This window comes from Takifugu flavidus, chromosome 2, assembly GCF_003711565.1.
Source record: "Takifugu flavidus isolate HTHZ2018 chromosome 2, ASM371156v2, whole genome shotgun sequence".
NCBI lineage: Eukaryota > Metazoa > Chordata > Actinopteri > Tetraodontiformes > Tetraodontidae > Takifugu > Takifugu flavidus.
In genome coordinates, this window is record NC_079521.1 from 202,307 (window position 1) to 214,158 (window position 11,852).

General features: G+C 58.3%; 2 protein-coding genes and 1 long non-coding RNA gene across 3 annotated transcripts; all 3 read left to right on the forward strand.

Annotated features, from left to right (window-relative positions):
- Window positions 1–959: 959 nt before the first annotated feature.
- On the forward strand, window positions 960–4,818 carry LOC130517250 (complexin-3-like). Its single transcript, XM_057019034.1, has 3 exons — window positions 960–1,380; window positions 3,938–4,025; window positions 4,143–4,818. Exons 1-3 carry the CDS (start codon window positions 1,223–1,225, stop codon window positions 4,365–4,367), a joined length of 471 nt encoding a protein of 156 aa, XP_056875014.1. The 5' UTR covers window positions 960–1,222; the 3' UTR covers window positions 4,368–4,818.
- A 570-nt stretch (window positions 4,819–5,388) lies between these two features.
- On the forward strand, window positions 5,389–8,291 carry LOC130521801 (uncharacterized). The gene is made up of 2 exons (XR_008949456.1): window positions 5,389–5,542; window positions 5,709–8,291. It is a non-coding gene; the product is annotated as an uncharacterized LOC130521801 (long non-coding RNA).
- Window positions 8,292–8,723: 432 nt separating this feature from the next.
- On the forward strand, window positions 8,724–11,541 carry si:ch1073-459b3.2 (growth arrest-specific protein 1). The gene has a single exon (XM_057025487.1). It carries the CDS (start codon window positions 9,447–9,449, stop codon window positions 10,224–10,226), a length of 780 nt encoding a protein of 259 aa, XP_056881467.1. The 5' UTR covers window positions 8,724–9,446; the 3' UTR covers window positions 10,227–11,541.
- Window positions 11,542–11,852: the final 311 nt, after the last annotated feature.

An 11,852-nucleotide genomic window follows, 5' to 3' on the forward strand; every position in this document is an offset into this window, starting at 1 on the left:
CCCTCCCCTCCTCTCCTCCTCCCCTCTCCCCTCCCCCCTCGCCTCTCCCCTCCTCTCCTCCTCCTTCCCCTCCCCTCCCTCTCCTCCTCTCCTCGGTCCTCTCCCCTTCCCCTCCCCTCCTCTCCTCTCTCTCCTCCTCTCCTCTCCCCTCCTCTCCTCTCCTCTCCTCTCCTTCCTCCCCCCTCTCCTCTCCTCTCCCCTCCCCTCTTCCTCTCCTCTTCCTGCCCCTCCCCTCCGCCTCCCCTCTCCTCTCCCCTCCCCTCCCCTCCCCTCCCCTCCCCTCTCCCCTCCCCTCCTCCCTCGTCTCCCCCTCCCCTCCTCTCCGCCTCCCCTCCTCCCCTCCCCTCCTCTCCTCTCCTCTCCTCTCCTCTCCTCTCCTCTCTACACCCCCCCCCCCCCCCCCCCCCCCATCAGCAGGAGGGTCCCCCTACATGGTCCTGGTCCTGCTCCAGGTTTCTTCCTGTTAAAGGGGAGTTTTTCCTGCCCCTGTTGCTTGTTGGGGGTCAGGCCCTGGGATTCTGGAGAGGGTCTAGAGACAGTTCTGATTGTAACAGACGCTGATAAATAAAGATTGATTGATTGATTGATTGATTGATTGATTGATTGATTGATTGATTGGGGGAATAGTTTAATCACAATAAATAAGGAATATTGACCGTGAATGCTAATGAATGCTAACTCTCATTAGCCTTTTCTCGCGGTCTGCGCGGGCTAACAGACACTCTGTGATTCGAGCTTCTGAACTTGTGAAGCGCGCGGAGGAGCACGAGATAGACAGATGAACCCAAAACAGCCGCGTGACACCCAGGAGATCACGTGACGTCGTCCCTCGCGGAGCGTCGTGAGTGCGGAGATCACACATCAAATCACCCCCCCCCCCCCCGCCCGTTCAGCGGCTGGCTGTGATTGGCTGGAGGGCTGCGGACCGAGCCACGGGATTGGGCGAGCGCAGCGCTAACCTTGTGGACTCGTGAGCGCTCGCACCGTCCAGCGCGCGCAGCATCCAGGAGCAGTGGTGCTGAGACTGAGCTGCCTCTGCCACGCGCCGCTGCTCGGTCCTCGTCCCGTCAGGCTTCCGCGCCACTTTACTCCCGAGCTGAGCTGTTTTTGCAGCTGTTCGTCCACCGACGCACGACGCACGAGGCACCCCGTGAGCGCGCGCACCGAGCCTTGAACTTCTCAGCGGAACAAGCAGAGGCGCCCCGGAGCCGGAGCCGGAGCCATGGCCTTCATGGTGAAGCACGTGGTGGGAGGACAGCTGAAGAACCTGACGGGGGGGCTGACGGAGGAGAAACCCGAGGCGGAGAAGTCGGAGGCGGCGGCGCAGGGGATGACCCAGGAGGAGTTCGAGCAGTACCAGCAGCAGCTGGAGGAGGAGAAGTAAGGCGCGCGCCCGCTTTGGGAATGCAATGGGAATAACGCGGGTTCGGGTTCGGGCTGTGCTGCGCGCGTCAGGCTCCCAGGGCGCCGCGCGCGTCTTTACGCGTCACGAACACGGGCGCGCCGTTCACAGCTGCTGCTCCCCTTCCCCCCTTTGCTCCGGAACCTTCTCTTCTAACCCGAACCCGACTGCGTGCGTCGCTGCTCGCACGCGCAAATCAAAGGTCAGATGGAAGCGGATCAAATCTGATGCGTAATCGCGCATTTGAAGCTTTGTCCGTGTTCACGCGCGAGTGTGTGAGTGTGTGCTGGAGGTTCTGATGAGCCGTCAGGGGCACCGAGCACCGACGGTGGCGCGCGCACGGCTGCCCCGGTTCCGCCCGCACCTTTAGGGCGCAGCAGGGGTCACCGAGCACCGACGGTGGCGCGTGCACGGCTGCCCCGGTTCCGCCCGCACCTTTAGGGCGCAGCAGGGGTCACCGAGCACCGACGGTGGCGCGCGCACGGCTGCCCCGGTTCCGCCCGCACCTTTAGGTCGCAGCAGGGGTCACCGAGCACCGACGGTGGCGCGCGCACGGCTGCCCCGGTTCCGCGCGCACCTTTAGGTCGCAGCAGGGGTCACCGAGCACCGACGGTGGCGCGCGCACGGCTGCCCCGGTTCCGCCCGCACCTTTAGGGCGCAGCAGGGGTGACCGAGCACCGACGGTCGCGCGCGCACGGCTGCCCCGGTTCCGCCCGCACCTTTAGGGCGCAGCAGGGGTCACCGTGGGGCAGAGCCTTGATGGCGCCTCGGGTCCAAACCGGGGCAGCATCCAGAGCGAGCTGGGCCCCCAGAACCATGCAGGAGCCCGTTAGATGCTCTGCTGGCACAGTCTGACCTTCAGAGGAGGAGAACTGAGATCAGCCAGGAGCCTCCTCGGGGGGCGGGGGGGGGTGACGTGTCACATGGAGACGTGTCACCCTCGGCACCGGAGACGACCCGGGTCATGTGATGCCCTCGAGAGGAGGCGGCACCAAACGAACGCTCACGCTCTCCGTACCATCATCCTGACACGTGACCCTGCTCCTTCTGTCGTGATGACCTTTAGCGCTCTGACCTCTGACCTCTACTGCAGAGGAACATCACCGGTGACGCAGCCTGTGTGTGTGTGTGTGTGTGTGTGTGTGTGGTGTGTGTGTGTGTTGTGTGTGTGTGTGTGTGTGTGTGTGTGTGTGTGTGTGTGTGTGTGATCTGCGTGCTAACGGCGCTTTAACAACCTTTCCAGCTCTAAATGACTCCAGGTGTGTTGAGCGGAAGCGGCGCCGCGCGGTCTCGTTGCTGCCCCCTGCTGGAGGAACTCCGCACTGACGCTTCATCCTCTAAACTGGAGGACGTCCCAGCGCGTGTTGGTCCTTCATGTTTGCCTAGAATAAAAATATAATCTGCACAGCAAATCTGAGGCATCCCATCGATCCCTGTCTGAGGGGCTGGAACATCCACCCTGGAGTGAGTGGTTAGGGTCAGGGTTAGGGGTCAGAGTCAGGGTTAGGGGTCAGAGTTAGGGTCAGGGTCAGGGGTTGGGGTTAGGGTCAGGGGTTGGGGTTAGGGGTCAGGGGTTGGGGTTAGGGTGGGGTTAGGGGTCAGGGTTAGGGGTCAGAGTTAGGGTTAGGGGTCAGGGTTAGAGTTAGGGTTAGGGGTTAGGGTTGGGGTCAGAGTTAGGGTCAGGGGTCAGGGTTAGAGGGTTAGAGTTAGGGTTAGGGGTCAGGGTTAGGGGTTGGGGTTAGGGTCAGGGGTTAGAGTTAGGGTTAGGGGTCAGGGTTAGGGTTAGGGGTCAGAGTTAGGGTCAGGGTTAGGGTCAGAGTTAGGGTCAGGGGTTGGGGTTAGGGTCAGGGGTTGGGGTTAGGGTCAGGGTTAGGGGTCAGAGTCAGGGTTAGGGGTCAGAGTCAGGGTTAGGGGTCAGGGTTAGGGTCAGAGTTAGGGTCAGGGTTAGGGTCAGAGTTAGGGTCAGGGGTTGGGGTTAGGGTCAGGGGTTGGGGTCAGGGGTTGGGGTCAGGGTTAGGAGTCAGAGTCAGAGTCAGGGTTAGGGGTCAGAGTCAGGGTTAGGGGTCAGGGTCAGAGTTAGGGTCAGGGGTTAGGGTCAGAGTTAGGGTCAGGGGTTGGGGTCAGGGTTAGGAGTCAGGGTTAGGGGTCAGAGTCAGGGTTAGGGGTCAGGGTCAGAGTTAGGGTCAGGGTTAGGGTCAGAGTTAGGGTCAGGGGTTGGGGTCAGGGTTAGGAGTCAGGGTTAGGGTCGGGGTTAGGGTCAGGGTTAGGGTCAGAGTTAGGGGTTGGGGTTAGGGTCAGAGTTAGGGTCAGGGGTTAGGGTCAGAGTTAGGGTCAGGGGTTGGGGTCAGGGTTAGGAGTCAGGGTTAGGGTCAGGGTTAGGGGTCAGGGTTAGGCGGTGGGGACAGCCATTCCTGGAGCCATGGTGTGCCAGTGGAGGCCTCATCATGGGGAGAACCTCCAGGGACCTGGGAGCCTGTATTCAGAGGTGGAAGCCAGACTGACCTGATCTTCCCCATAAATGTTGTTGTGTTCCAGGCAGGAACGAGAAGCTAACTTTGCCCAGAAGAAGGCGGAGCGAGCTACGGTCCGAAGCCATTTCAGGGAGAAGTACAGGCTTCCAAAGGTGAAGGAGCTCCACACATGCATGTTTGGGTGTAGCACGGTTGATGCTCCACCATGTGGGTGGGACCCTTGTAGACCTGCATAATGAGCTCATGTTGTCCCTGTTGTCGACTCTCAGAACGAACTGGATGAGACCCAGATCCAGCAGGCAGGGGACGACGTGGTGTTGCCCACAGAGCTGGCCAAGATGATTGCTGAGGACAACCAGGAGGAGAAGAACAAGCAGTCGGTGCTGGGGCAGCTGTCCAACATCCAGAACGTGGACATGGACCAGCTGAAGGACAAAGCCCAGGCCACTCTGGAAGACCTCAAAAAGCAGACGGAGAACTGTAGCCTGATGTGATTGGGCGCCTCTGAGCCCCAGAAGGTTCAGGTGGACCTTGCAGAAACATCTTTCTGAGGCAGAGCTGCTCTGGAGGCAGAAATATTCTTGCTGCTTTGGGTTGAAGGGGCAACACCAGGGGGCATCAAGGGGCAACATCAGGGGGCTGAGCCACATCATGGCAACCCTAACCCCAACCCTAACCCCAGCTAGAAGCTAATGACACCAACACTGATACCAGACCTAAAAACTGATACCAGACCTTCCAAAACTCCATTTCTTCCCTGAAATGCTTCAGGTAGCAGAAGAATCTCAGAACAAGCCGTCCTGGTCTAGGGTTAGGGTTAGACTGACGTTCCCTGGTTCCCCCTCTGGTTTGGGCCAGGGTTAGGGTTAGGGGTTAGGGTTAGACTGGTTCCCCCTCTGGTTTGGGCCAGGGTTAGGGTTAGGGGTTGGGGTTGGGGTTAGACTGGTTCCCCCTCTGGTTTGGGCCAGGGTTGGGGTTAGGGGTTGGGGTTAGGGTTAGACTGGTTCCCCCTCTGGTTTGGGCCAGGGTTGGGGTTAGGGTTAGGGTTAGGGTTGGGGTTGGGGTTGGGGTTAGGGTTGGGGTTAGGGTTAGGGTTAGGGCCAGGGTTAGGGTTAGGGTTAGGGTTAGGGGTTAGGGTTAGGGTTAGGGTTGGGGTTAGGGTTAGGGCCAGGGTTAGGGTTAGGGGTTGGGGTTAGGGTTAGACTGGTTCCCCCTCTGGTTTGGGCCAGGGTTAGGGTTAGGGGTTGGGGTTAGGGTTAGACTGGTTCCCCCTCTGGTTTGGGCCAGGGTTAGGGGTTAGGGTTAGGGTTAGACTGGTTCCCCCTCTGGTTTGGGCCAGGGTTAGGGGTTAGGGTTAGGGTTAGACTGGTTCCCCCTCTGGTTAGGGCCAGGGTTAGGGTTAGGGGTTGGGGTTAGGGTTAGACTGGTTCCCCCTCTGGTTTGGGTTATCGTTAGGGGTTGGGGTTAGGGTTAGACTGGTTCCCCCTCTGGTTTGGCCCAGGGTTAGGGGTTAGGGTTAGGGTTAGACTGGTTCCCCCTCTGGTTTGGGCCAGGGTTAGGGGTTAGGGTTAGGGTTAGACTGGTTCCCCCTCTGGTTAGGGCCAGGGTTAGGGTTAGGGTTAGGGTTAGGGTTAGACTGGTTCCCCCTCTGGTTTGGGCCAGGGTTAGGGTTAGGGGTTGGGGTTAGGGTTAGACTGGTCCCCCTCTGGTTTGGGTTAGCGTTAGGGGTTGGGGTTAGGGTTAGACTGGTTCCCCCTCTGGTTTGGGCCAGGGTTAGGGGTTAGGGTTAGGGTTAGACTGGTTCCCCCTCTGGTTAGGGCCAGGGTTAGGGTTAGGGTTAGGGTTAGGGTTAGACTGGTTCCCCCTCTGGTTTGGGCCAGTCAGATGATTTCTGTGTGCAGAGCAGCTCCTCCACATTCGCCTTTGAAAGGTCTCCTCCCTCCATCCCTGAGTCCCGACCCTCCGAGGACACGGCGAGACCCAGGCCGCGTCCTCGGCTGAGTTCAGGTCCCGTGTCCTCCCCCAGCAGAGGATCCCAGTCTGCACCTTTAAAGTGGAGCTGAGCATCACTGGAATCAGCTGCCTGGTGACCGTGAGACACCAGCGGGAGTGTTCGGGGCTCCCAGCCTTTAGGAGAATCCGCCATTTTAGTCAGAACCAGGAGCCAAATATGAGCACAACCAAAGCACAGCGGCTGAATAAGAGCAATATTCCTTCCCATGGGGCTGCTGTCTGTCTCCCTGTGTGCTGCACCTTGCTCCCCGGGCCTCCCCTGGACTCCAGCGTGCCTTGGACGTCCGGACAAGGTTGTCTTCTCCAGATCTGAAGCTCCCGCTCATGAAGAGGGCCTTTGGATCATCCTCTACCTGTGCAGCGTCTCATTCCAGCTCCATGAAAATCACGTGCACGTATTTCTAGTGCACGTGGAACCTTATATCAGGGACCCAGAAAAAGCTGCGCTACATTAGCATTAGCATTTGTCTGACAAACATAAAGGAAATGGCTTAAATATGTGGAAGTAGGAGCCCGAATACTTCTGCTGTATCCCATGTGACTGTGAGTGTTGTCAACCCTCACCTGACCTCTGACCTCTGACCTTTGACCTGTCCGCCATTTCCCCGAGTCGTAGTCGTGACATTTGGTGGATTTGTGCTGTGCAGCTGATCTGGTGTCGTGTGTGTGTGTGTGGTGTGTGTGTGTGTGTGTTAGTAGCGAGCTGTGCTGGTTGTAACATCCTCAGTGCTCTGAGCTCCGTCTCCCAGGTGACGGAGCTCAGGAGAGGCTGGCGCATGTCGTCCATGTTGTGTTTAACTCATCATCCTCCTGGACTGGACCTCAGTGGGCGGAGACCCACCCGTCTGTCCTCCTGTGGTCCCTCGGCGCGGCTAAGAGGGGAGCGCTAACTCTGTTGGGAACAGAAGCCATGAGAGGGGAGCGCTAACTGTTGGGAACAGAAGCCATTAGAGGGGAGCGCTAACTGTTAGGGAACAGAAGCCATTAGAGGGGAGCGCTAACTCTGATGGTAACAGAAGCCATTAGAGGGGAGCGCTAACTCTGATGGGAACAGAAGCCATTAGATGGGAGCGCTAACTCTGTTGGGAACAGAAGCCATTAGAGGGGAGCGCTAACTGTTGGGAACAGAAGCCATTAGAGGGGAGCGCTAACTCTGTTGGGAACAGAAGCCATGAGAGGGGAGCGCTAACTGTTGGGAACAGAAGCCATTAGAGGGGAGCGCTAACTCTGTTGGGAACAGAAGCCATGAGAGGGGAGCGCTAACTCTGTTGGGAACAGAAGCCATTAGAGAGGAGCGCTAACTCTGTTGGGAACAGAAGCCATGAGAGGGGAGCGCTAACTCTGTTGGGAACAGAAGCCATTAGAGAGGAGCGCTAACTCTGTTGGGAACAGAAGCCATGAGAGGGGAGCGCTAACTGTTGGGAACAGAAGCCATTAGAGGGGAGCGCTAACTCTGTTGGGAACAGAAGCCATTAGAGGGGAGCGCTAACTGTTAGGGAACAGAAGCCATTAGATGGGAGCGCTAACTGTTGGGAACAGAAGCCATTAGAGGGGAGCGCTAACTCTGTTGGGAACAGAAGCCATTAGAGAGGAGCGCTAACTCTGTTGGGAACAGAAGCCATGAGAGGGGAGCGCTAACTGTTGGGAACAGAAGCCATTAGAGGGGAGCGCTAACTCTGTTGGGAACAGAAGCCATTAGAGGGGAGCGCTAACTGTTAGGGAACAGAAGCCATTAGATGGGAGCGCTAACTGTTGGGAACAGAAGCCATTAGAGGGGAGCGCTAACTCTGTTGGGAACAGAAGCCATTAGAGGGGAGCGCTAACTGTTAGGGAACAGAAGCCATTAGAGGGGAGCGCTAACTGTTGGGAACAGAAGCCATTAGAGGGGAGCGCTAACTCTTTTGGGAACAGAAGCCATTAGAGGGGAGCGCTAACTGTTGGGAACAGAAGCCATTAGAGGGGAGCGCTAACTGTTGGGAACAGAAGCCATTAGAGGGGAGCGCTAACTGTTGGGAACAGAAGCCATTAGAGGGGAGCGCTAACTGTTAGGGAACAGAAGCCATTAGAGAGGAGCGCTAACTGTTAGGGAACAGAAGCCATTAGAGGGGAGCGCTAACTCTGTTGGAACAGAAGCCATTAGAGGGGAGCGCTAACTGTTAGGGAACAGAAGCCATTAGAGAGGAGCGCTAACTGTTAGGGAACAGAAGCCATTAGAGGGGAGCGCTAACTGTTGGGAACAGAAGCCATTAGAGGGGAGCGCTAACTCTTTTGGGAACAGAAGCCCCCCACCATCGTGACTCCCTCTGACTCCATCCAACATCTCATCTCTCATGTTTCTCTGCTTCTTGTTTCAGTGTTTCTGACTTTCTGATTTTAAAACTGCAATAAATTGATTTTTAGGATAATGAAGAGTTTGACTGTTCTTTTGTTCATAAAGCTCCTTCATTTAAATAATAATAATAATAATAATAATAATAATAATAATAATAATAATAATAATAATAATAATAATCCACGTCATCCTTGACCGGGGGACAAAGTGTCGAACCTCGTGTGTCCAGAAGGTGGCGCTGTCTGTCGGTTCTGGAGGCCTCTTCTGCCCAGGGTTCTGGTTCTGAGCCAGAAAAAACCCGTTCGGCGTTTCAGAATTTAGGATGTGGCTCCTGTTTGAATTTTACACTCGTGTTTAGGTGTTTGTCCAAGTGTGTGTGTGTGTGTGTGTGTGTGTGTGTGTGTCCGGGGGTGGTCCGGGGGCGGGGCCAGGGGGCGGGGCCAGGGTAGTTACCATCTGAAAGGCCAGCTCGGGGCTCTCTGAGTTTCCAAGACGAAGCTGTAAATTAGATTTATTTTAATTGGGGTGAAACGGTCCAGAAAATACCGGTACTGTCCTCCGACATTCTTTCAGTTGGGGGGGGGGGGGGCGGGGTCCTGAGGTTCCTGCAGATGTGAGTGGAAACAACAGCTGCCCCCTCCCCCAGCCCCCTCTTGGGTTTTGCTATAGAAGTGGGGACCAACGCTGTAACTCATTTTCCAGGGTTCGGGTTAGAGGAGGTCCCGCTCAGGAAGCGGGTCCGTCCAATCAGACCCGAGCAGTGCCCCGACCAATCAGTGCCGAGGACCGGGGTGGGGGGGCACAAAAACTTTTCTGTTTTCGGGGGGAATTAGTCGGCGGAGCGTGAAGCGTGAAGGCAGGAGGGGGACAAAGACGCACGAGGCGGGACAACCAGGCGAGAGCGCGCACAGAGAAGTTCGTGCGTGTTGGAGAGCGCAGGAGGAACCGACAATGGCAGGACAGGCGAGTCGGCGTGCACAGGCCCAGTGCGCGTGATTTCCATTCGGCCGCTCCGGGTCATGGACGAGACGGGACCCGCTTTCGGACTCGCGTCCCGCCGCGTCCTCGTGCGTGTTTGCAGCGAAGAATGGTGACGTCAGCTGGCTCGAGGTTATTTCCGAAAGGACCACGTGGGTTTTTGGCGCAAGCTGCTTGTGTGGAGTAACCGCGGGAGTCCCTGTGGTCCCGGTTCAGATGTGCTGGTGCAGAAGAGGTCCCTGATCCAAGCATGAGCCGCGGGTGCCGGGCCCTGGCGCTGCTCCCGTGGGTGCTGGTCCCGTGGGTGCTGCTCCCGGGGGTGCTGGTGGCCCTGGAGGCGCAGCTCCTGTGCTGGCAGGCTCTGCTGCGCTGCCACCAGGAGCCCGAGTGCGCCCTGGCCTACAGCCAGTACCTGGCGGCCTGTGGGGGCACCCTCAGGGGGCAGCAGCAGTGCCCCAGCCACTGCATCAACACCCTCATCAGGCTGAACCACACCCGCAGCGGGCCCCCCCTGGAGGCCTGCGACTGCGCCCAGGACCTGCAGTGCCGGAGCGCCCAGCGGGCCATCCAGCCCTGCCTCCCACGCAGGCTCCCCAGCCACGCCGGAGGGATGGGCTGCACGGAGGCCCGGCAGAGGTGCGAGGAGGACGGGAGCTGCCACGCCTCCCTGGCGGCCTACCTGTCCTACTGCGGACAGCTGTTCAACGGCAGGAGGTGCTCCTCGGACTGTAAGGCCACCATCCAGCACATGCTGCTCCTGCCCGGCGGCGTGCTGCTGGACCGCTGCGTGTGCGACGGGGTGGAGAGGCCCTTCTGCGAGGTGGTGAAGGAGAACATGAGGAGGCTCTGCTTCACGGGGGACCACATGGTGGTCTCGGAGCAGCCTGAGGTGGACGACATGTACGAGGACGAGGACGAGGACCCCCAGAGGGGCGAGGGAGAGGAGGTGGACACGCGTGGCTCGCCGGCTCCTCACACCTCCTCAGGTGGCCTCACGCTGCTGCTTCTCCCTCTGCTGTGGATGCTGTGAAGATCATCCCTGGATCTGGAGATGTGGCGCCTCCTGGGGGGGCTGGGGGGTGCCCCGCCCCCCAGCCCCCCCAGGAGCCTCTCTCAAGCTTGGACAGAACCGGTTTACTTCAATGTCCCCATGGGTCCCGATGGGTCCCGATGGGTCCTGTGGTCACTCAGCAAAACCACCTTCTGATCCACAACATCACGTCCCTGAACCCTCAGTGAGGGGGGGGGGGGTGTATGTGTGTGGGTGTGTGTGTGTGGGTGGGGGGTGGGTGTGTGTGTCTTTACAAAGACTTTGGAGACCCTAACCCTCCAGCCCGTCGACCCCCAGCAGCGTGTGAGGCCCCTCCCCCATCAGAGCTTTTCCTGACCCCCCCTCCCCACTAGACTGATGGAATCACGTCTCCACTGTGGATGCAGATTCGCTCTGATGTGGAACAACGTGCACCAAACAACAGTGTGAGCGGAAGCTTGAAGCTCTCCCCCCATCAGAGGCTCCTCAGGCCCAGCAGGAGGCCCAGGAGGAGGTCCAGCAGGAGGCCCAGCAGGAGGCCCAGCAGGAGGCCCAGGAGGAGGTCCAGCAGGAGGCCCAGGAGGAGGTCCAGCAGGAGGCCCAGCAGGAGGCCCAGCAGGAGGTCCAGCAGGAGGCCCAGGAGGAGGTCCAGCAGGAGGCCCAGCAGGAGGCCCAGGAGGAGGCCCAGGAGGAGGCCCAGCAGGAGGTCCAGCAGGAGGTCCAGCAGGAGGCCCAGCAGGAGGCCCAGCAGGAGGTCCAGCAGGAGGTCCAGCCCCCCCCGAAGGACAGGAAGAGTTTTAGCTGTGTTGTGTGTCTGAGCGACAGCGGCGGCGCCCTCAGCAGCCTCCACCCTCGACAGGTGATGTCACGGCGCCAACGTCCGCCTGACACCTGTGGGTCACCTGTGTGTTGTGTGTGTGTGTGTGTGACCTGTGTGTTGCGTGTGTGTCGTGTGTCACCTGTGTGTTGTGTGTGTGTGTGTCACCTGTGTGTCGCGCGTGTGTGTGTGTGTGTGTGTGTCACCTGTGTGTGTCGTGTGTGTGTCACCTGTGTGTCGCGTGTGTGTCGTGTGTGTGTGTGTCCACCTGTGTGTCGTGTGTGTGTCACCTGTGTGTGTGTGTCACCTGTGTGTCACCTGTGTGTCGCGTGTGTGTGTCACCTGTGTGTCGTGTGTGTGTGTGTCACCTGTGTGTTGTGTGTGTGTGTCACCTGTGTGTCGTGTGTGTGTCACCTGTGTGTCGCGTGTGTGTGTCACCTGTGTGTGTGTGTCACCTGTGTGTCCCTGTGTGTCGCGTGTGTGTCACCTGTGTGTCGTGTGTGTGTCGCGTGTGTGTGTCACCTGTGTGTGTGTGTCACCTGTGTGTCGCGTGTGTGTCGCGTGTGTGTGTCACCTGTGTGTGTGTGTCACCTGTGTGTCGTGTGTGTGTGATAGAAACTCAGACGGCTGCAGCAGTTTTGGAGCTTGATAATAAAATGTTGAAGAGCTGAAGGACGAGCTGAGATGTTCCTGTCATGAACCTGTTTCACACACAAATGAGAATAAACTTCAGCATTTAAAATCATCTTGATGCTTCGAGTTGGGATTTAAAATAGAACACGTCTAATCTGGTTTATAGGGGTCAGAGG